The sequence below is a fragment of the Mytilus trossulus genome, chromosome 1 (genome assembly GCF_036588685.1).
Source record: "Mytilus trossulus isolate FHL-02 chromosome 1, PNRI_Mtr1.1.1.hap1, whole genome shotgun sequence".
NCBI classification, from domain to species: Eukaryota; Metazoa; Mollusca; class Bivalvia; order Mytilida; family Mytilidae; genus Mytilus; species Mytilus trossulus.
The window spans coordinates 2655792-2677285 of NC_086373.1; the positions used below are offsets into that span (position 1 = coordinate 2655792).

The 21494-nt window shown below is 31.2% G+C and overlaps 2 protein-coding genes across 3 annotated transcripts in view; one reads left to right on the forward strand and one right to left on the reverse strand.

The window, feature by feature from the left end:
• Window positions 1–145: 145 nt before the first annotated feature.
• Window positions 146–13148, reverse strand: LOC134698914 (uncharacterized). Its single transcript, XM_063560596.1, has 13 exons — window positions 13003–13148; window positions 11799–12174; window positions 10304–10429; window positions 9004–9192; window positions 8435–8749; window positions 7612–7825; window positions 7243–7328; window positions 6731–6947; window positions 5982–6073; window positions 4837–5127; window positions 3621–3760; window positions 2331–2370; window positions 146–2090 (listed from the first exon to the last, which is right to left on the reverse strand). The coding sequence occupies exons 1-13, from the start codon at window positions 13003–13005 to the stop codon at window positions 886–888; spliced, it is 3294 nt and encodes a 1097-aa protein (XP_063416666.1). The 5' UTR covers window positions 13006–13148; the 3' UTR covers window positions 146–885.
• A 2670-nt stretch (window positions 13149–15818) lies between these two features.
• LOC134712356 (golgin subfamily B member 1-like) overlaps window positions 15819–21494 on the forward strand; it is a 30780-nt gene continuing 25104 nt past the window's right edge. For both annotated transcript variants that reach the window (XM_063573820.1, XM_063573831.1), the window contains exons 1-6: window positions 15819–15940; window positions 17787–17837; window positions 19180–19274; window positions 19699–19788; window positions 20621–20739; window positions 21352–21462. In XM_063573820.1, coding sequence (XP_063429890.1) covers window positions 17791–17837; window positions 19180–19274; window positions 19699–19788; window positions 20621–20739; window positions 21352–21462 — 462 coding nt within the window. In that variant the 5' untranslated portion in view covers window positions 15819–15940; window positions 17787–17790. The remainder of the gene's footprint in view (window positions 15941–17786; window positions 17838–19179; window positions 19275–19698; window positions 19789–20620; window positions 20740–21351; window positions 21463–21494) is intronic.

Sequence of the window (21494 nt, forward strand, 5' to 3'; positions counted from 1 at the left end):
AATTTCATTAAATAATACATAACTGTATCGAGGATTTGATCATTGGATATATTTAATATCTAAAAAAAATTAAATCAAGATAGGAAATATAAACAATTAATTTGGAATGTATACTAATACTTATATATGTACATATTTTAAAGGATTGTGCTGTTTATGTAAATTGTAAATCATTAAAACATTTTGATAGGCATGCATATCAAAAACATAAACCATGTTTTTGCATAATGTATTTTACATGCATAAAGCCATTTGTTGTCAACCGTAAGATTTAAAAATTTGTGACACAAAATTACAAAGAACACTTTCACCTTCTTCCTCAGGTCAAATGATTGCAAAAAAAATGGCGTGCTATTAGTACTACCAGAAGTCTCTTGCTACAGGATACCTATAAATGGATTTCTGCTATTACCTAATCAATTAAACAATTATCATTATCTAGACCTAAAACACAGTTATTTTTTATATACATTTAAGTTTTGCGATTGTAGATGGCTTATATCCTAAATAATATCTGGACTTACAACGTGAAAGCAAGCTAACAGTGAAATGTATATAAAAGTGAAATATATATTATGTCAACACAATCTTATGTCAGAAAGTAAGTCTGTCCAATGCCCGTCGAGACACATTACAGAATTAGATTTTCGTGTGTACTGGAAATTAGATGGTTCTCCATTAGTCTTTCTCATATTCTTTTAGGCGATATATATCTTTGGATTTTTATTTATTACTGACGGGTTTGCTGGATAAAAGTTGAATATAAATGAAATGCACTCTTTATGAAGTTAACGGAGGATATTTCATACCATATGTCATTGAATTTGTATATTTCTATTATGCCTTTAAGGAGATCAAATGTGATTATAAAAAGCTGCAATATGATCAAAAATAAGCCACCACATCCTGAGAGGCGATTTCGTCACTATCAACAATTTCATTTAGCTGTTTACTCTTTAACAGTTTTTCGTCATTGGAATTGTAGTTGTTATTGATGTTTCTTTCTTTTTCAATATTTATATCAGCCCTTGAGACAAATATCTTTCGATTGTCCCCAGATGGTGGTTTAAAGTACTCATTTTGATGATCGGTTTCATTTTCTGTCAACCTTTCTGATTTATTTTGGTATTCTTTGATCTCATCATAAATAGGATTATTATAACCTTCGTTCATTTTGGTATCGCTGTTGAAATTTTTATCTTGCAAGCCTGGTGATGCTAATTCTTCATCTTCTGTTTGTCCAACATTTTTAGAATCTCGTTCGTCTTCAAATATTGCCCTACTATAGCTACGTCTACGATACAAATTATTATCCTCTCCATCTTCATCCGAATCTACCTTGTAAGTTGAACGGCGAGTTCGGACTAACGGCTCATCGGACAATATTCCTGATTTCGATTGATGAGTAGTATTAGGAAATAGAAAGACATAGGCATCGGTACCGCTAAGACGTTTATCTTTGTCATAGTAAAGCAACCTGTTGGATATCTGGTCTTTTTCTTCTTTCCTATTTTCCGATTCTGAATCGAGTTTACAAAGAGAGGACGATCTACGAAGTGACTTAGTAACCGTAGATAAATCATGGTTCCCCGATTTGTCTAATGCCTTTGTTATGTCACTCTCACTGTAACATATATCATTCCTACTGCTAGCACTTGACAATGTCAGCATGCTTTTAGACCGGATGCTGTCGTCTAGGCATGTGATTGGTTCATGTTTGAACGCATTATCACTCTGGCCTTGCTGTGCATAACTTTTGTGTTTTGTCGATACCGCATATATATCTTCAAGATCTATTTCATCATCCCTGTGGTAGTTGGTATTCATATACCCATGGTCTTTGCTGTTGACCGGTTTATCGTGGTTTGTTGTAGTCATAGATTTCAAGGTTAATGAATGTAATGCAGTAACTTGTCCATCAAAGTGATCTACCTCGTTATAGTTTTCTGCTTTGTGGCTATGGCTATGATGTGACGCTTCATGTTTATGTGAGTGTTCATCCTCAAGTTTTGTCGGCAAAATATTTTCATGCTTCTCGTCTGTTTCGTGTGCTAAATGGAAATGGCTGTTATCTCTTGGCCGTCTGGAAACTGAATAAAACAACGGAATTTTTTTAATTTATGTCAGTGGACAGCAAGCTAAATATAGAACAATTACACTCATACATTGTTGAGAAATATTAACGCGCACGACATTGAAGAAAAGCAAGACTTAAGTTGAATGGTACAACTAAAGCATAACCGGTAATTACCGTTCATAGACTGATTGTAAAATAAAACACAGTTGCAACTCTCTTTTAACTGTTTGAAAAATGCAAATAAAATGCTTACCATCAGTATGACTTCCTCGGACATTCTGCTCACCAGTCGACTAAATCACATGGTTTAAGAGTAATAAATAGGAAAATATATTATCGACTAATCACATGGTATTAGAGAAATAAATAGGAAAATATATTATCGAATTAACAATCGGTATAAATTAATTCTTTATTGGAAAAAACTAATATTTAGATATGAGAAGATGTGGTATAAGTGCCAATTAGACAACATAATATTCATAATTGTCGATAGTATATCTTTAAAATGTACATTCTATAAAATATTCTTACAATCACATAATTCTTACATCTTCATTGCATTATTTCTTCATTCAAATATAAGAATATAATTATATATCAAGTTAGAAGAAAACGGCAAAAAGCGTATAACATAATTTCATTTAGATAAATCAAATGTAACTGTAATAAAATAATTAAAAAAAAAAAACAATGTTATTTTCAAACTTAATCTTCAATTTCAATACAATAAGATGATGTCAAAAACAAAAGTTCACATTGTAGTCGAATCGTGCACGGTGAAACATATTCAGAGTGCCATATAAATCACAAAGTGCGTAGATGTTCCATTCGAATGTGATGATATTATGTCATGCAGAGATTCACTTTATATTGATATTGTTAAGTTGCTTTTCTTTTTCTATATTGTCACTTTTAACATTGTCTTTCTGAAATATTTCAGTTTTATTCTTTGATCTGATGACCACATCTGCACTATTACTCAAATGAGCTCTTGATATCTACAAGCAACAAATTTCTTAATAAATATTTGAATTTAATATCAAATTAAAAAGTTAATACGTTCAACTACACTACTATACGGTCAGCTTTTACTAAGTAAGATGGGGAAATGGGGAAAAAAACAAGAAAAAAGAAATATGAAATAGGTTCGTTCCCACATATTATACCTGGAAACCAAAACTGAACTTTTGAAAAAAAAAATACCCTAGAAGTTGTATTCTTAAGCGACATATTCTTTCCTTTGCTTTCGTTTTAGTTTCTTAGCTCGTTTAATAGTTTTACTAGGATCATAACCATGCAGTGTTATATTATAATTAAAGTGAACAAATTTAGGTTCAACATCACTGTTTGAACTTTTGTTATCAATTTGAGGTGGAATTACATGCGAGCTATTGTAAAGATTGTTCTCAACCATGCAGTCAACTACTGAGGTGATGCCTTGGGCTGTTGGTAATTCAACACATGCAATTGTATTATGTTGTGCTTCAACTGGTTCCACAGTGAAGTCTGCGTTTCTTTGTGACTCAGAATCTTTACCAACCTGTTGGCGTCTTTTTACTATACACAAAACGATGATCGCAGTTAGCAAAAGAAGAAAGAGGAATCCAAGAGTTCCGCCAACAATATACAGAGTGTTGTCTTGTGGACTTGCTGCTGCAACTGTTTCATTCGTGCTCTCACCTGAAATAGTTTATTAACTAACAGAGGTTTGTACTTGGCTCAATACGTAATCAAACAATCGTCATCGTTAATTGATTGATCGATGACATGCAGTTACGTTGACATATTTCAAGTTTTGACCCTTGCTAATTCATATAAAATATGTCGTGACGGGGGAATCATTTAAAGCATTTGATGATTGTTTTTTTATACAAGGATTTAAACGTTCATAGGCAAGTAAAATTGTAAGCTTCTGCCGAAATATTTCGGTAAACAGGAAGTTGTTGTATTGTAGATACTGAGAAATTTGACGAAGGTTTTCAACTTAGCTATTATGTGTAAAATGATACAAGTGTTCGGTTAAAAGATAGTTGTTGAGTGATGAATCTGAAAATGCATCACACGGTTAACTGACTAATATAAACCCTGAAACAAAGTTTCAGAAATCCGTGGAAAGTAGTTCCTGAGAAAAATGCGACAACATATTCATGGGACGGACGAACAGACGGATGGATGGACAGGTATAGGTAAAACAGTATACCCCCACTTTTTTTAAAAGCGTATGTATATTACCTCAATATTTTATCAATGGCAATAACTTTGAAACAATAAGACTGTAATGTAAATGGTGTCATAATCTTGTGAAATAAAATGAAAAATATAGCTGGACTTTTAGATCGCAGATGAAAGTTAGACAATTAAAGTAAGAAGACAAGAGATAGTTAAGAGAGATATGATAAAATGTCAACATTTTTCATAAAATCCAAAAAAATAAATATATATGTTTCGTTGTGATTTGTTTCTACATTGAATCTAATTTATTAAACGAGAAAAAATATCGAAACATTCAGTATGCTCTTCAAAACAAGAGCAGATTTGAATAAGCTTTGAAAATTTTCCAAAAATATTTTTAAAAAACCTACCTCATCATATTTAAAGTTTGAGTCAAAGATAACCAAAATTAACCTGAATTCAAAATGAATGACAATCCTCATAAAATTAGGAAGTTACAAATTTATTACTTTACAGTTATTGTGAATGAATAACAATTTAACAACCATAACAAGTATTGCATACGTAGCTGTTGTTTTACTTACTATTGTCATTTGGTGTTTGGATGGATAAAGAATATGAACAACTAACTGTGCCTGTATATGTAACAGATGCCGCACAGACACGGTATGTGTAATTCTGTCCCGGAACCAAGTCGCTGACGTTGAAAGTTGGCTCAAGATTGTTGTTCTTCACACTGATGAAAGTTAGTCCCTGAATTCTCTGTAAAATAAAGTACTGATCTCCCCCACCACTGAATCCAGGCATACATTTTATATCCAGTTCATCTTTTCCCTCCAAGGTTATATTGCAGCTCTTTGGAATATCAGGCGGACCTGGTAATTATACATTTATATAACTGAGAATATGTGGTTTGAGTGCGCTTGAGACAACTCTCTCATTCAAGTCACTCTTTGTAAAAAGTGAACAAGTATTGGTCAAAGTTTGACTTTCAGAACTCAACTGTGGATCACACCCAATAGCAACTATAAAGGGGCCCAAAATGATCAAGAAAACAATTTTAACAGAAAAATCTATATAAAAATTTAGAAACCAGAAACACTAATGAATCACTCCAACAAACGACAGCCACTGAACAACAAACTGGATCCTGACTTAAGACAGGTTCACAAAACGCAGTGGGCTTGTTTATTTTAACAGGCGCCAACCATTACAGACAGACAGTTTAACATTACAACATAAAAAGACACACTTTTAAATATCAATTCAAATGACTTAACTCAATCAAAAACACGTTTAAACAGAAAAAATTAAAGCATTCATTGAACGAATAACACAATATGAATACAATATTATTTAGAAAATAAACATACAGAAACAGTGTCAAAAAGACAACTATAACCTGGTACAAAAGGGCGTCTACGAATAAATTCAACATAATTATTTTGTTGTTTGAGAATTTTTTTCACAAAATTGATACATTTGTTGTTCACAGTGCAAGTAATTATGTCACTGCTTCAAACACTTTAACTTGACAAATCGAAAGAATATATTATATATGAAAAATGTGAAGTTGAAACTTATAAATCAATATACAAAAACTAAAACTAATCAAACATGTACTAGTATAAAGAAAAGATTAAAGCAAAAGAACTTAAATATGTGTTAATGTTTTATGGAGTTTGGCAGTTATGAATAAAGAAAAAGAAAAAAAAAGCAAACTGCAAACCTGGTTTAACTATCATGTACAAACATGGCTGTATCATGGAACCAACATCGTTCTTTGCAATACATTCTATGTCGGTGTAGTCTATATTGCCTCTACAAAAGGAAGATGATAAAACTTAGAAGCATAAGTGTTATTTCTATATCTTGTAGTATTTATGACAAATTAAAAACCCGTAAAACTGCTATACATTCTATGTTATCTTTGTTGACATATTTGCTTGTTTTATAGCGATACACAATGTTAACTATTGCACCCTTATTTTGAATTTGTACCCATTATGTCTGTCAGCTTTGTTTACTTATTTTTGTCAATATAATGGAATGTGTATGCCACTGTCAACCAATTGAGGAGTTAAGTTAGCTATTACATCAGGTTTTATCCACCATTTTCTAAATTAGAACATCCCTGTACCAAGAATACCAGGAATATATGACAGTTGTTATCCTTTCTTTTGATGTGTTTGAGCGTTTGATTTTACCGTTTGATTACGAACTTTCTATTTTATATTTTCCTCGAAGTTCGGTATTTTTGTTCTTTTGCTAAATTGACCAATACATCAAGTTCTAGTACTTGGTTCATATTATAATAACCAAATGTTTCGATTTCACATTTAAGTAATAAATACATAAAAATGGTGAACCATATTTAACAAGTGAAGAAGTATAACTAAATTTTGCAATCAGTAATCTCATAATCCACAAGAAAAGTTAGAATTCTGGTTTGACCAATAACAATGCCTGTATACTTACTGCAGTTTAATCTGTATTGAATTAGTAGCTGTTTTGGCGACATACGGGTCTGTATATGACGGCTGTTGGTCTTTAATTATTGTATTTCTTGTTTTATACCGCCATGTAATAGTCACATTTGTCGCTGGATTGGCGCTAACTCGACATGTCAATGTCACGGTTTGACCAATAGATGCGGCCAACTTTTCAATTGATGATGTCATGCACACAGGCCGATCTAAAACGTAAAAGGTATGACACACTTATCAGAAGTGCTAAAAAAAGTTAATGTTTCTTAATTTAATTTGAAATTTGTTAATTGTTTCATAGAATTGGATCATCATACTTTAAATAAAAGTATTATTTCAATTAACAAATGACTACCATGTCGAAAGACACGGGTTAAATTTTTCCTCAAATAATAAAACTAAGAAATCTGTTCAGATTTTCCATAATTTACTCCAGCAAAGTTAAAAAAGGTTCTCTCAAATAATTGAATACAGAATCTTAATTATTGTAGTTGTCATACTTACAAAACACATTTAGATGTAATGGAGGACTACTCCTTGCTATTCCAAGGCGATTGGATGCTTGACATTGATATTGCCCTATATCATCTCTACAATAAATGACAATGTCTAAAATTAGAATAGCTTGGATATCTTTTTCAAATGCCAAACAACATTTGTTTTCAGTTTTCAAAGGGTTGCTAACAGTACTTTATGCACCACATTTAACATAGAAATACTCAATATAATCCCATGCATACCCATCTTCACTCCTATCTCCTAGACGCACAATAAATATAACACATGTTTATGTTTTTGCGTTGATAACTACAAAATGTATTACCATCTTTGTTATATTATTATATTCAAATGAGATATAACTTAAATAATCACCTTTTTACTTCACGAATATGCAGATCAAATTGTCCATTTTTTATTGAATAATTCGTGTTAATTCTGTGATCCCTAATAACCATCTGTCCATTTTTCAACCAAAACACCTGGTTTTCCGAAGACATCGGCCTCGCATCTATGTAGCACTGAAGTATTGCTTGATTGTGTTCATATACATCTAACGTTCCATTAGATGCGTGTATAACTGGCATATCTGTAAAACATATTATTTTTCTAGAACTTAATAATAAAAATGAGAGAGATTAAAATACCAATTGTTGAATGAAACCATTTGATTTATTGGTATGACGATTGTGAATCGTTAAGAGGGTTCTTAAGAGCAAGATGTAGGCGATGGAGGTCCTTTGCCTTTAATCAATACTAATAGGATATCTCTAAATTTGGCTGGTAAATGATGACGCTAGAACTAACATTTAGATTTCAAAAACAGAATACGAATAGTTGCATTCTGTAACAGGAGAAATTATCTTCGAGTACTAGAAAAACAGTATTAGGATTACAGTTACTTTGTTTTCATTACTAATCTTAAAAGTAGAAGTTGTTAAAACAGGAAATTATTAAGTTATCAGAATACGAATTATGTTAGGAATAAGTAATGTTTTGTTTGTGGGCGTTATCCTGCTAGTCAATTTACATGCTTTTCTCTCAAAACTACAATAGTTATGTTTGTGTGTTATTCTGCTAGTCAATTGACATGCTACTCTCAAAATTACAACAGTTCTGTTTGTGAGTTATTATGATAGTTCTGCTTTTATAACACAGAAGTATGCATATTTTAGCGTTATTCTTTTTGTTAACTTACATGCTGCTCTTAGAATGACAGTAGTTTCAACTGGTAGTCGGTGTTGTCTTTGCAGTACATCATTCATCGCTTTGCAAGTCAGGTTGACACCATCCATTGATTTGTCGAAACGTTTTGATATTGAGCTTGTTACAAAAAATGTTCCATCTGTATTCTGATATGTATGTGTATTGGGGTTACTTTGTTTTCTGCCATCCATGTACCACGTGATGTTGGCTGCTGGACGGCTTCCATTGCTCTCGCATGTAATTGTTTTTGTCTGTCCATCATCGAAAATACCGTTGAAACCTCTGAATATCGGCACTCCAGGGAATACTTATTTGTAAAACATAAACAAAACTTTATTATAACTTCTATATCCGTAAAAATATATATACATGTTATTTAAAGGAAAGAGGTAGAGTAATAAGATACCATTTGACAACTGGGTTATTTGTAAGGAGTCATTTACATTATATATAATAAACGTTTTTGAAAATATTTGTTTTTCTTTTTTAACAGTACGTGTTTTTGTGTTTAAATCTGATTAATTGACTAGAAACTGATTAGAAAAGGATAATATTACTTACAGTTCACATTCAAAGAAACGTTATTCTGTACCACAAAGAAGTATGTTATCTCTGTTTTACAAAACACAGTAGCTTTGTACATAGACCTATCCACTGTAAGTACAACTTGACTTGTTCGCAATCCTGTACCATTACTGTAGGTGGTGTCACTGTTGGCAGATGCTAAACTTGTGATATTTAGAGATGGACCTATAACACATGAAGTAGTATATACCTTGGACGAACGTTGATTTGGCTGTAGGTACTGAATTAGTTTATTGTAAAATATGTCAAAATATACAATATTACAAGCTTTATCATAACGATTTCACTTTATCAACTTTTTCTCAACATTCTGACCTCTAATTGTCCTTGTCTTTTAGTGTATGGTGAAGAGTAAACGTATGTACAATCATGCCACATCTCCATATACTAGTACTTAGTAATACAATGGGAAACTAATAGGTTTCAGTACATAACATTACAAAAAAAACGATATTTCGCAGCAGTAGTTTCGACCATTCGTTCCTGGAATTTCGGCGCGGTAAATGTTTTTATCTTAACCTTAAAAAAAATATTCAAACTTGGCCTTTTCACTACTGAAACTGTAAGAATTAATTAACATGTTTATTCGGTTTTGTAGATATTACAATTAATTATCTTATTAATAACACACTTCTATATTAGTATTCATGTTGTTTGAAATATAGTAAAATGCATCAAATGACAAAGTTACAAACCTGATCTTAAACAGCATCATTTTTTTTTTATTATAATTTACCAGTGACGTCACTTTTGAGTCGTTGACCAAGTCGTGTGAACAATTTATGGTTCTGATGTGCAGTTTTTGTGCTGTCCTATGTTGTTTTACCTTTCCGTGTTTATAATGTTTTTAATATGTCAAATGTACTGTTGTTTTGTTTGTTTGTGTATTTCTATTTTCTTAATGTTCTTGCATTTATTTGTACTGTATCCCTGTCATGTAATGGTGTCATTTTAGTGTTATATTTAACATTGCCGTAAAAGTGCGAGAATTGGCTAGCCGAAAACCAAGTTCAACCCACCATTTTTTCTTAAACTGTCCTGTACCAAGTCAGGAAAATAGCAGTTTGTATCTTATAGTTCGTTTGAACTTTCTGTGTGTGTTGCATTGTCGTTTGTTTTTTGTTTACTTAAGTGTCTCTGTTATTTCGATGTTTCCCTCTTATAGTCAAAGTGTTTCCCTTGGTTTCAATTTGTAACCCGGATTCGTGTTTGTCTCAATCGATTTATGACTTTCGAACAGCGGTATACTACTGTCACCTTTAACTAACGACGTTACCTGTGATATACCATTCGAATATTGGTGGTGGTTTTCCACCATCTGCCTCACAAGTTAATTTTGGGTTGCTACCCTCATCAATACCACCAACAGGGAGGGGATGCAGCTGTATTCTGGTCGGTTTAACTGAAATCAAAATTATGACCGAGTTAAAGTTTAACTACACTTAATTTCACCGAACGGAACCAAGCATACATTTCTTTTATATTCATTATTAAAAGCCATTAAATTAATAACACAATGTTTGCTGTTCTCCAATTGACATTTGTACCTATTATGTCTGTTTGTTTTGCTCAAACATTTTTATCAACATAATAGAACTTAACACGACTATCATGCAAAAAAGAAGTTTATGTAGCTAGCTATAAAAGCAGGTTTAATCCATCCTTTTCTACACCACGTCAGGAATGTGACAATTTTATTCCATTCGTTTGATATGTTTGAGCGTTTAATCTTGCCATTTGCTAAAGGACTTTCCGTTTTGAATTTTCCTTGGATTTCGTTATTCATAAACGGCACATGGCCAAGATAGATTCACGTGGTACCGGTACAATATATTTGTAGACTACTTAAAAGATTATCAAAAGTAGTTATAGCCAAACGAACAATAAAAGTCCTGCACAGTCATCCCATCGACAAGATAAATTGAACAAGGAAAAAGGTAATCAAAGCACGATAAAAAACAAAACAAAAAAACATTCAACCGTAAATAAATAAATAAACATTTTTCTTTTAATTTCTTCGAGTTAAAAAAAAAAAGAAATGAACAGAAATTACACCATATCTATCGTTAATAGCCGTTTTATGTAAGCCGTCATACTTTGAACGACAAAATTATTTTATGTCTACCTGTGCGAATTTCAAACGCGCAATTTTACACCAGTACTGAAAATCCTTCCATCCTTTACGGGTAGACTTTACATAGATAATCAAAATCGTATAAGATAAGCGAAATGAGGATGCTAAATTGATGTGTGGCTTTTTGTGCTTCTTCGTTATATTTGTTGTTTTTATAGTGATTTTAAAGATGATAACACAATGTTGACTGCTGTACCCCTATTTTTTTACATTTTTACTCTTTGAGTAGGTTTGTTTTGTTCACGCATCGTTGACAATGTAATGGAATTTGATACGACTGTCATATAAGCGAGAGGTTTAGCTAACTATAAAACCAGCTTCAATCCACCATTTTCAACATTAGAAAATGCCTGTACCAAGTCAGAAATATGACAGTTGTTATCCATTCGTTTGATGTGTTTGGACTTTTGATTTTGCCTTTTGATTTTGGACTTTCCTGTTTGTATTTTCCTCGGAGTTCAGTATTTTTGTGTTTTTACTTTTCACTAACTAATGATGACAAAACTTTAAAATATGTAAAAGGAAGCCACTAGCGATAATCCTGACTAGAAAACATGTACTTTTACATGTGATAATGTATAATCAATCTTTTTTTCACTCATTTGGATCAATGAAATAACAATACCAAATGACCTACCTAATATATTAACTTTAAAAGATTCCTTTTTCTGTATAGCGTTCACATCATAACACCTATACGTTCCGTCGTCTTGTAACGTCAAAGACTGGATGATTAATGATTGACTATTGCTGTTCACTTGAATGAAGAATTTTGTATTGTTCAGACTGTTTGCTACCGGTTGTGTTATGTTCCCTCTCAGTGCTATGATTTTTTGATTTCCGTTCATCATAACGTGATCCCATAGTAAACCTTGCTGTTCTCGAATATGACACTGGAGAGTGACTGAGCTGCCGAGAACCGCGGGAACTACAGTGATCTGATTCGTCGAAGCAGCGTCAGAAGTAAAGGTGAATATACATAGAACAATTGCAATGGAAAGTATCCTCTGTAACTGAAATAAAAAAAATCAATGTGATAAACTAAACAAAATTTGGAATGTTTTGTGTACCTCGGTTTCTATCAGCTTTTTTTCTGGGTTTTTGGTTGCGTATGGTTGGTTTTCTTGGTCTGTTTGCGTGCATTTTAAAAATTTCTTTAGCTTAAAAAGTCGAGTATAACGTTAGTCTTTCGCAAATAAAAAGATAAAATGAAGAAAATATTACTGACCACAGGTTGAACTAGAAAATCAAACTATCTGACAGTCTTATCTTATGCATTTGAGTACTTCAATCCTTACTTTCCTGAATTCGGTTTTTATATTTTTTGTTCTTGTTTAACTTTTGTTAAAAAAAATTACAGCCTTGTGATTTTTGTACAACGAATTCACTTAATTTCCAATGAGCAAATACATTTCAATATATAAAACAAAAATAAATAATTTGTTTAAATGTATTTTAATGTATTTGTTTCACCTAATATGGTTCATTTTTGTCTCTCTTCTTGCACAGTTGATTTTGTTTTGCTATTATTATCATTATTATTATTATTATTATTATTATTATTATTATTATTATTATTATTATTGTTCTTACTTAATTCTTCCTCGCGTAGTCTGTTTTGAAATTTACCATTTATATTATTATTATTATAAATTTACCGTTTTAATTTTTCTTTAACATTTCTGCAGTTTTCGCTAATCCCGACAGAGGCTGAACCTATGGTATAACTATTTAACATTAAAACAAAACTTTACTTTACTTTTAATTATTATCAAAATTGCAATTTTTACGTTTTCGCCATCATTACTCATTACTTTTCATTATTTTGATTTACAACTTACCATTTTTTATGTTTCTTTGAAAATTATACAATAAGAGCTCATCACAACTCGTTTAACTAATTGGAAAAATGAAGATTTTTTGCATTAAAACAACTATATGATCCATCATATGCTGCTCCTAAAAATTCCTAATACATTACAAATAGATAGATGCTATATTAAATTTATCATTAGTTCATACCCTAATTACCTTCTTAACAGCTAATATATACTAAATGTGACAAATATTGAAATGTTTATTTTATTGTATTGTTTACTTTTATCAACTACAAACAATGTTCTTATCTATTTGTTTACATGAGTTATACTTCTAAGCCCACATCATCACACTATGACTGTAATGTCGATCCAAAGCATGTGTACGTGTTATAAACTCCCTTTCGTATTAACTAGAACTATAACTGTGATTAAAAAGGGGGCATGAACATTTTATACCAACACTCATTAAACAATAATCCATATTAACTTGATATGTTGCTCTAGTTTGATTGATTGAAATGAATTTATTTCATTCTCGTAAACTATATAGTTACAGAGAAACAAAGTTCAAAGGTAATATATATATATTTATATATTGTTTTGCATGATTGAAACATATTAATTATTACAATTCCTCTCACCAGGAGGACAGAATTCACTGATTATATGTATCGTATAAATCTACACATTTTTAAAAATGTAAAGTTCAACAAAATTTTCAGATTCACATAAGGTATATACAAAATTAAATGGCAAAATCAATAAATACTTTTCAAAATTTGAAATATTCTATAATTCAATAACATAGATCTTTTGATGATTGAGTTAAATCTGTAAACCATTGTTGTCGAAATTGTTTTTTTAAGCTTTTGTTCAACATTTGATTTTTTTCTCCATTTTTTGGTTAAAATAGTCTAGGCAATGCCATACTTTTGACATGCCACAATCATCAGCTATAGTGTCAGCAAATAACATCCAATTTCTTCCCAAAACATACTTGTAAAACTTTATATATAACAGTTTATAAAAATACCGAAAAACAAGAAAAAAATCGGAAACGGGAAAGATCCTTATCAGATGGCAAAATCAAAAGCTGATTTGAACATCGGTAAACTAATGTTGACTTTATCTAGTAGCTTTGGCCCAGCCCTTTGGTGTAATGAAAAAAGGAACCTTCCTCTCTCTCGTTGTATGTGACCATACATGGATTTGATAAGCGTCTAGAACAAAACATGTTTCTTCACTTTCAGGCTTCCAACACCAAGGTCATGTTTACTTAAATATTAACAGGATATTTTACGTTCATTTGTATTATCACAAAGTAAATATTTTCTTGTGTAGCATAATGAAATAGAGCATCTCCCAAATTCTTATTTTCTCATAAACTTTGGAGTCGAATGTTTTAGTTTTAAATATGTTTACAGAATTTCAACGTGTATGTCAAGTGCCTGGCATGTACAGATCGAAAGACAACCAAAATGAACATCTATCACAATCTTCTCTTTATTTTTCAACTGAAATCTTGTAAGATTTAATCATCAATATAAAATTCAATAAGCAAATCTGTAGACTTCACTTCTATACATAAAAGTGAATAAATACTATTTTCGTCTTTGTAATTATTAAGTTAGGTGAATAACTCGCTATCTAGCAGCACTTGGCATTGAAACCTGTTATTATATATTCAACAGATGAGTTGACTATATTTTAGCAAACAGTTTGACGTTTTTAATAATCCAAGAGCTGAAATGTAAGTGGGGGTTAAGCTAGCTATAAAATCATGTTAAACCACCAATTTTCTTTGGAAAATGCAGTTACCAAGTCAGGAGTATGGCAGTTGCCAAAGTCAACATGGGACAAAAGGAAAAATAAGTCCAACTACTGGGCGCGCCGAACGGGACTCTTGTGGTTTTGTACTCGAAATTCAATTTTGTACAGACAAAAGGGAGTTTTGTTCAACAAAAATGAGTTCAGTTAAACAAAATTTGTAGCATAGTTACAAATTTAAATGTTGTCATACAAAATTATCTTTCAGTGGACAAAAGTGATAAATTATTTTTTGGATCACAGACTCCACTTTTGTTACCTGATTTGAAAATTGGGCGACAGAAGTCAATTTTGTATGCAAATTAGTTTAGTTTAGATTCCGTGAACTAATTTGCATACAAAACTGAGATTTTGTCCCAAAATTCAATCTTATGTTTATTTTTACTTCTGTTTAAATAACTCAAATTTGTCTACACAAAAATAAACACAAAATAGATTTTGTTCTTACATAATTGAATTTTGTCTCCATTTCCATACCAAGAAACAAAAGTCATTGTTTGTGCAAATAAGTTTATATGTGCATTCCTATTTGACAAAATGAATTTTCAATGATAGTTTGTATGGGTGAAACCAATGTAACCAATGTAACCATTATGTGAATGGGGGTTACAAAACAAGATACCTTAATCAATGATAGTTTGTATGGGTGTAACCAATGTAACCAATGTAACCATTATGTGAATGGGGGTTACAAAACAAGATACCTATATTCAGGTGCACATTTTGTGCCTTATATGCCTTTTTTGGCCAACTTTGCTCTCAATCCTGCCTTTGATATTACCTCAGGCAAATCTCTTGTCCTGTCCTTTTTGTTTAAAATTTCATCCTAGCCCCCCCCCCAATTAAAATCGAATAGTAGCTCCCATAATGTTGCAATTAAAGAAAAAAACTTTTATGTCGTCATAGAAAATATAAGAGCCATTCAATGATGTTACAAGTACGGGTTAGTTACACGTCTGTTCCGATTTGATTTCTCTCGTACCGGATATGAAATTTTGACCAATCACATTCCGTGGATTCAACTTCGCCAAAGTTTGAACGAAGGAAAGCCGGGGGAAATATGAAATCTATCAAATAATAATAATATATTTTAGGCCTAAGACCTTTATCTTACAAGGGAAATTCAATTATTGTAAGTAGATGGAGTAACTTATGAAAAACGTGTAATTTGAACCCAAGATCAGTAAATTTTACACCGTAAACACTCCTGTTTTCAAAAACTCCAAAAGCAATATTCAAAATAATTATACATTGTTTACCTGATTTGGGAAAGTTTACTTCAATATTCTAGGAAATGTAAACGAATCTTGTCAACCAGGACAGATTTCCAAATAGCGTTAAGATGTATGCTCAGTGAATACGGAAATGAATGAAGTCACACTATCTGGGCGTAAATAACACAGGCACTTGTTTCTATTCCACAGCCACTTGTTTCTATCCATTGGAAGACCCACTATCAACGTATATTTAAGAGCATCAAAAGAAACCCTTGTATGACACAAAATCTAGATACCTATTTACATTCAACAGAACATGCTTTTAACTTTTGAGAAAACACCTGAATAAAAACTCAACAGTGAAAACCATAAGCTGTAAAAATTGTCAGTACGAAAACACATCACACGAGGTAACATGTAGATTGGAAATTAACTGACAACACCATGGCTAAAAAAGAAAAATGGCAATCAGACAAAAAAATAGTACACAACGCACAATAAAAAAAAACCTAAAGACTAAGCAACAAAAACCCCACCAACAACTGGGGATGATCTACAAATGTATAACTTATCTAAGGTGTTCCAGAAGGGTAAGCAGATCATCTGGCACCCGCTGTGTTGCTCTTTTTATTACATTCCATTAAACTGCACATTGCTAGAAAACACAGAAATATTTATACTAATGTGTTGAGACACAGCCTCTAGACGCTCTGTCAATGGCAATAAAATATTGGCAATGGCATAATATATATAAAAAATTTGTAAGGGTTCCACGGAACCCAGTGTCTCGCCTACTTTTGCTGTAAATTGCAGGGTCAACAAAATTGAAGAAAAAAATCAATTAAAATATTCCGCTTGATACTATCTTTTGATTGTAAGAAGCTTCTGTCCAAGTTTGGTAAAAATCCAGGATAGTTTATGAATCTAATAAATGTTTTAAAAACTTTAACTGCAGACTGGATGTAATGTTAACTGGAAAAAAAAATTAAGTCCATTTATAAGTAAAATACAGATACACAGGTACAAAATATTAACAAAATTTCCTTCTAGATACTAGCTTTTGATCATAAACAAGCTTCTGTCCAAGTTTGGTTCAAATTAAAAATAGTATAAGAAAGTTATCATTTTTTTTAAAATTTAATCACAGAGTGAATGTGTTGCTGGCAGAAAATCTAAGTCCATTTAAAGTAGAATATGGATAAAATGGATTTATCGTTTTACAAAATTTACTTCTGGATACTATCTTATGATCATAAACAAGCTTCTGTCTAAGTTTGGTAGAAACCAAGGATAGTTTAAGAAAGTAATTAAAATTTTAAAAACTTTAACCACATGACCACAGAGTGAATGTAATGTTTTCCCAAAGAAAAACTAAGTCCTTTTATAAGTAAAATACAGAAAAAAATAGATTTTTTTTTTCACAAAATTTACTTCTGGATACTATCTTATGATCGTAAACAAGCTTCTGTCCAAGTTTGGTAGAAATCCAGCATGGTTTAAGAAAGTTATTAAAATTTCAAAATCTTTAACCACAGAGTGAATATTTGTGGACTCCGACAACGACGGAATGTAGGATCGCTTAGTCTCGCTTTTTCAACTAAAGTCAACAAAAAGAGACATTGGGAGCCTTCTTTTTTTCATATACACATGTATTATATGGACACTATTTTTTTCCCATTGTCAATATTTTATTACTATTGACAGAACATCTAGTGTCTGTGGTTGAGATAAATACAACTTGAACTTTTATTTTATTTTCAGAAATATGGATAATATCAAAGTAGCCATTCGGGTACGACCCATAATATCAAGGTAATTTAATTATTGTATTCTACCCCCTACCCTGGGACAGTGGTGTAACAGTGCAACAAATAAGAACAAACTACAAAAATCTGATAGTTGATAAAGGGTTAACTTATTAGATGAATATATATATATAAATATAACAAAAAAGGCGTGTGCCGATTATCTTGGTTTTGTATGGGATAACAGAGTTCTTGAAATCTTTTTCCCCTGGTAGTCCTTGATGTGTTTTGGTAAAACAATGTATACATGTATCAGTATCTATGTCTATTCTCTCACCTTGCTGAAAAAAAAAAACTGAAAATGCACTTATAAAATTAAACCAAACATTCAAAGAATATTTAAATTAGAAGTTGAAAGTATTTCTTTGAACATGAACACATTTTTGTCAAGAGTTAAAAGGACTCAGATTAAGGAGCCTTTTCACATGTCTTGATCTACAGGAGTATGCTGATTGCTCTGATTGATTTACTACAAACTTTGATTGTTTAATGTATGCTTTTTTCTAATTGAAAAAAAAATTTAAAAAATGTGCTTCAGGTTTATGGGCTGATTCAAGTCAATTTACATTTTACATTTACTTGCATTTTATAGAGTATTTCAAGATTGATTTACCTGAACTTTTACCCAATTGGTTGAATATTTTAGATATGAATGGTCCACAATATTTGACATTGGTCCATGTACATCATGATCATGTACATGTATCTAGGAAGATATGCTAACTAAAACCAGTAGAAATGCAAATAGTTTTAGATACAATGCTGATTTGTTTAAATAAATATCTACCCCATTTTTAAAGATATAATTTTTAATACTTCTCCTCTGATGTCTTTTTATTATGATTTTGAAAGGTTAATACTTTGACCTAATCATCCACATATTTTTATACCCCATTCATGAGCATAATCCGTTTGTCTTGCTTCTGGTTAAAGTTTTTGGTAGAGGTAGTTTTTGATGAAGTTGAAGTCCAATCAACTTGAAACTTAGTAAACGTGTTTCCTATGATATGGTCTAATTTTAATGCCAAATGAAAGTGTGGATGTGGCATCCATGTAGTTGTGTACTTGGGACACATTTTTGTTTTTATCTAAATTTTGTACGTTTAGAAAGAATGGTTTTACATACATGAACGTGTACAGACAATAGTATATGATTCAGTTTGACAGATTTTTCAATTAGGGTGGATGAGCTTGTTCATGATATTCAACATATAACAGTTTATAACAAATGTTTTAAGCAATAAATATAAGACAAGTAATATAATGACCAGAGGCTTTTAATATTGCATTAAAGGATTATAAATTCAATATATATTAAATGTTGTACATTTTGTTTTCTTTCTTTTCAGGGAGCAAAAATTAGGATGTCATAGTAACTGGATGATAAAAAATAATACAATGGCACCTATGGAAAATGGCAGAGTCGGCACTCCTTATGCTTTTGGTATATATAGTTTTATTATTTATGGTTTGTTAGTAAAACTTTTATTTTCTGGATTGCACGTTTCTTCTAATCAATCAGAGTTGAAAGATGTGCATTCGTGACATTAACATGGCTCATTTAAAAGAAGAGATTATCAAAACATTATCCACTTGCATTTTAAATTTAAAGATCTGTTAAAGTTTGGTTGCAATCTTATCAAAGCAGTGAAATTAAAAGAAGCATTTTGTTATTTGCCTAAACACAGATAAAAAATATGACGTTTGTTTATGTTACTGCCGAAGAAAGAAAGTCTTTGTGAAAATGAAGTTCACATGCATCTTACTTGTTGACGTTTATGTTGTATTATAAAAGAGTGGAAGTTACTATACCTCATAGCACACTGTATATATTGTATTTATAAATAAGGATATTTTTATTTTTGCAGATAGAATATTTGACCAAGACAAAACAACTATGGATATTTTTGAAGAAATATGCAAACCCGTTATCACAGGGGCTGTAAGGGGGTTTCATGGTAAGTTGATATAACCAATTAAGCAGCCATGTATATTGAGTTCAAAATAAGAAATCATATTCAATCCATTAATTTTAAAATTCTTTGCCAAAATAGTTGGTATAACGCAGTCTGCTTGAAGTCTGAAAACATATTATAGTTTGATGCCATATCTTCCTGCTTACTGTAACTATGTGAATTTATAATTTTAAATTTAGGCTCAGTATGTTCAAACAGTAAAAATCACAAATAAATCCATTTTTTCTGTATTATACTTTGAAATGGACTTAGTTTTTCTGCGGGGAAACATTACATTCACTCTGTGGTTAAAGTTTTAAAGATTTTAATAACTTTCTTAAACTATCCTAGGTTTGTACCCAAATTGGACAGAAGCTTATTTATGATCATAAGATAGTATCCAGAAGGAAATTTTGTGAAAAGATAACTCCATTTTTTCTGTATTTTACTTTTAAATGGACTTAGATTTTCTTCCAGTTAACAATATGTACAATCTGCAGTTAAAGTTTTCAAAACATTTATTAGATTCATTAAATATCCTAGATTTTTACCAAACTTGGACAGAAGCTTCTTACAATCATAAGATAGTATCAAGAGGAATATTTTCATTGATTTTTTGCCTCATTTTTTTTGAGCCTGCGATCAACAGTAAAAGTAGGCAAGACACTGGGTTCCGCAGAACCCTTACAAATTTTTTATACACTGTATCTACAATGCTTCTTTTTAAATTTAAGTGTACAGAGAATTATAACCTTTTATAAATATTGAAAAGTAGTAGCTTTTCTATTGCCTTAAACTAAAGTTATATTTATCATATTCTATTATATGTCTATAGGTACTATATTTGCATATGGACAAAGCTCTTCAGGGAAAACTTTTACTATGTCTGGATCAGCAATGCAACCTGGAATAATTTCACTATCTGTTGAAGAAATATTTAAACAGATGAAAAATGTAAGTAAAATGGGTTTAATTATGTACTTTTCACCATCGTTTGTCATTCTATCTTTGATTTGATGTCAAAAGTTTCCATGGGAGATAACCCTGCTTTTAAATATGAAATTTTCTGACCGTCTTATCTCCCTTTGAAAACTTTCAGGATGTCCTATTGAAACATATTCTTGTTATCAAAAGATTTATGATAAACTGTGAATGTATATTTCACAACACAATGTTTAAATATAGCAATCAACAGTAATAAGAAATCTTTTTTCTTGGTAACAATCCTTCACTGTTGAATTTAAATAGTTTAGGAAATGTTTGCAGATATAATTGTGGTATTCATCCATATTGCCAGTTGAAATGCCAAGTACTGTTATTATTTTCAGATATCTAGATATAAAACATATAGTGTTGATATTCATATCTTAAATTGTCAATAAACTTAATAATGGAACCTACTGTTAAGGGTAGTTATCTGTTTTTATTTGGATTTATATCTAGACCTATTAATGTCTATGTTCAAATTTATCATTTAAGTATCAGTTTTTTGTCCTGTAAATAATCTGTCTCATTAATATTCACTTTATATTTTTATAATTTTCATAATTTTTTTTCATTTTATAGACACCAGACAAAGAATTTCTGTTGAGAATATCGTACATGGAGATTTACAATGAGAAAGTGTCGGATCTCTTGTCAACAGAAGACAAGCCCATTAGAATACAAGAGGACACAGTAAGGGCTATGATAATAGAAAATAAAAACAG

Coding starts and splice junctions, on each gene's coding strand:
- LOC134698914 (XM_063560596.1), bottom strand. Junction 8,750..9,003: donor CGTTTCTTTGAATGTGAACT/GTAAGTAATATT, acceptor TTTACAAATAAG/TATTCCCTGGAGTGCCGATA. Junction 7,329..7,611: donor CATATTCGTGAAGTAAAAAG/GTGATTATTTAA, acceptor CATTTATTGTAG/AGATGATATAGGGCAATATC.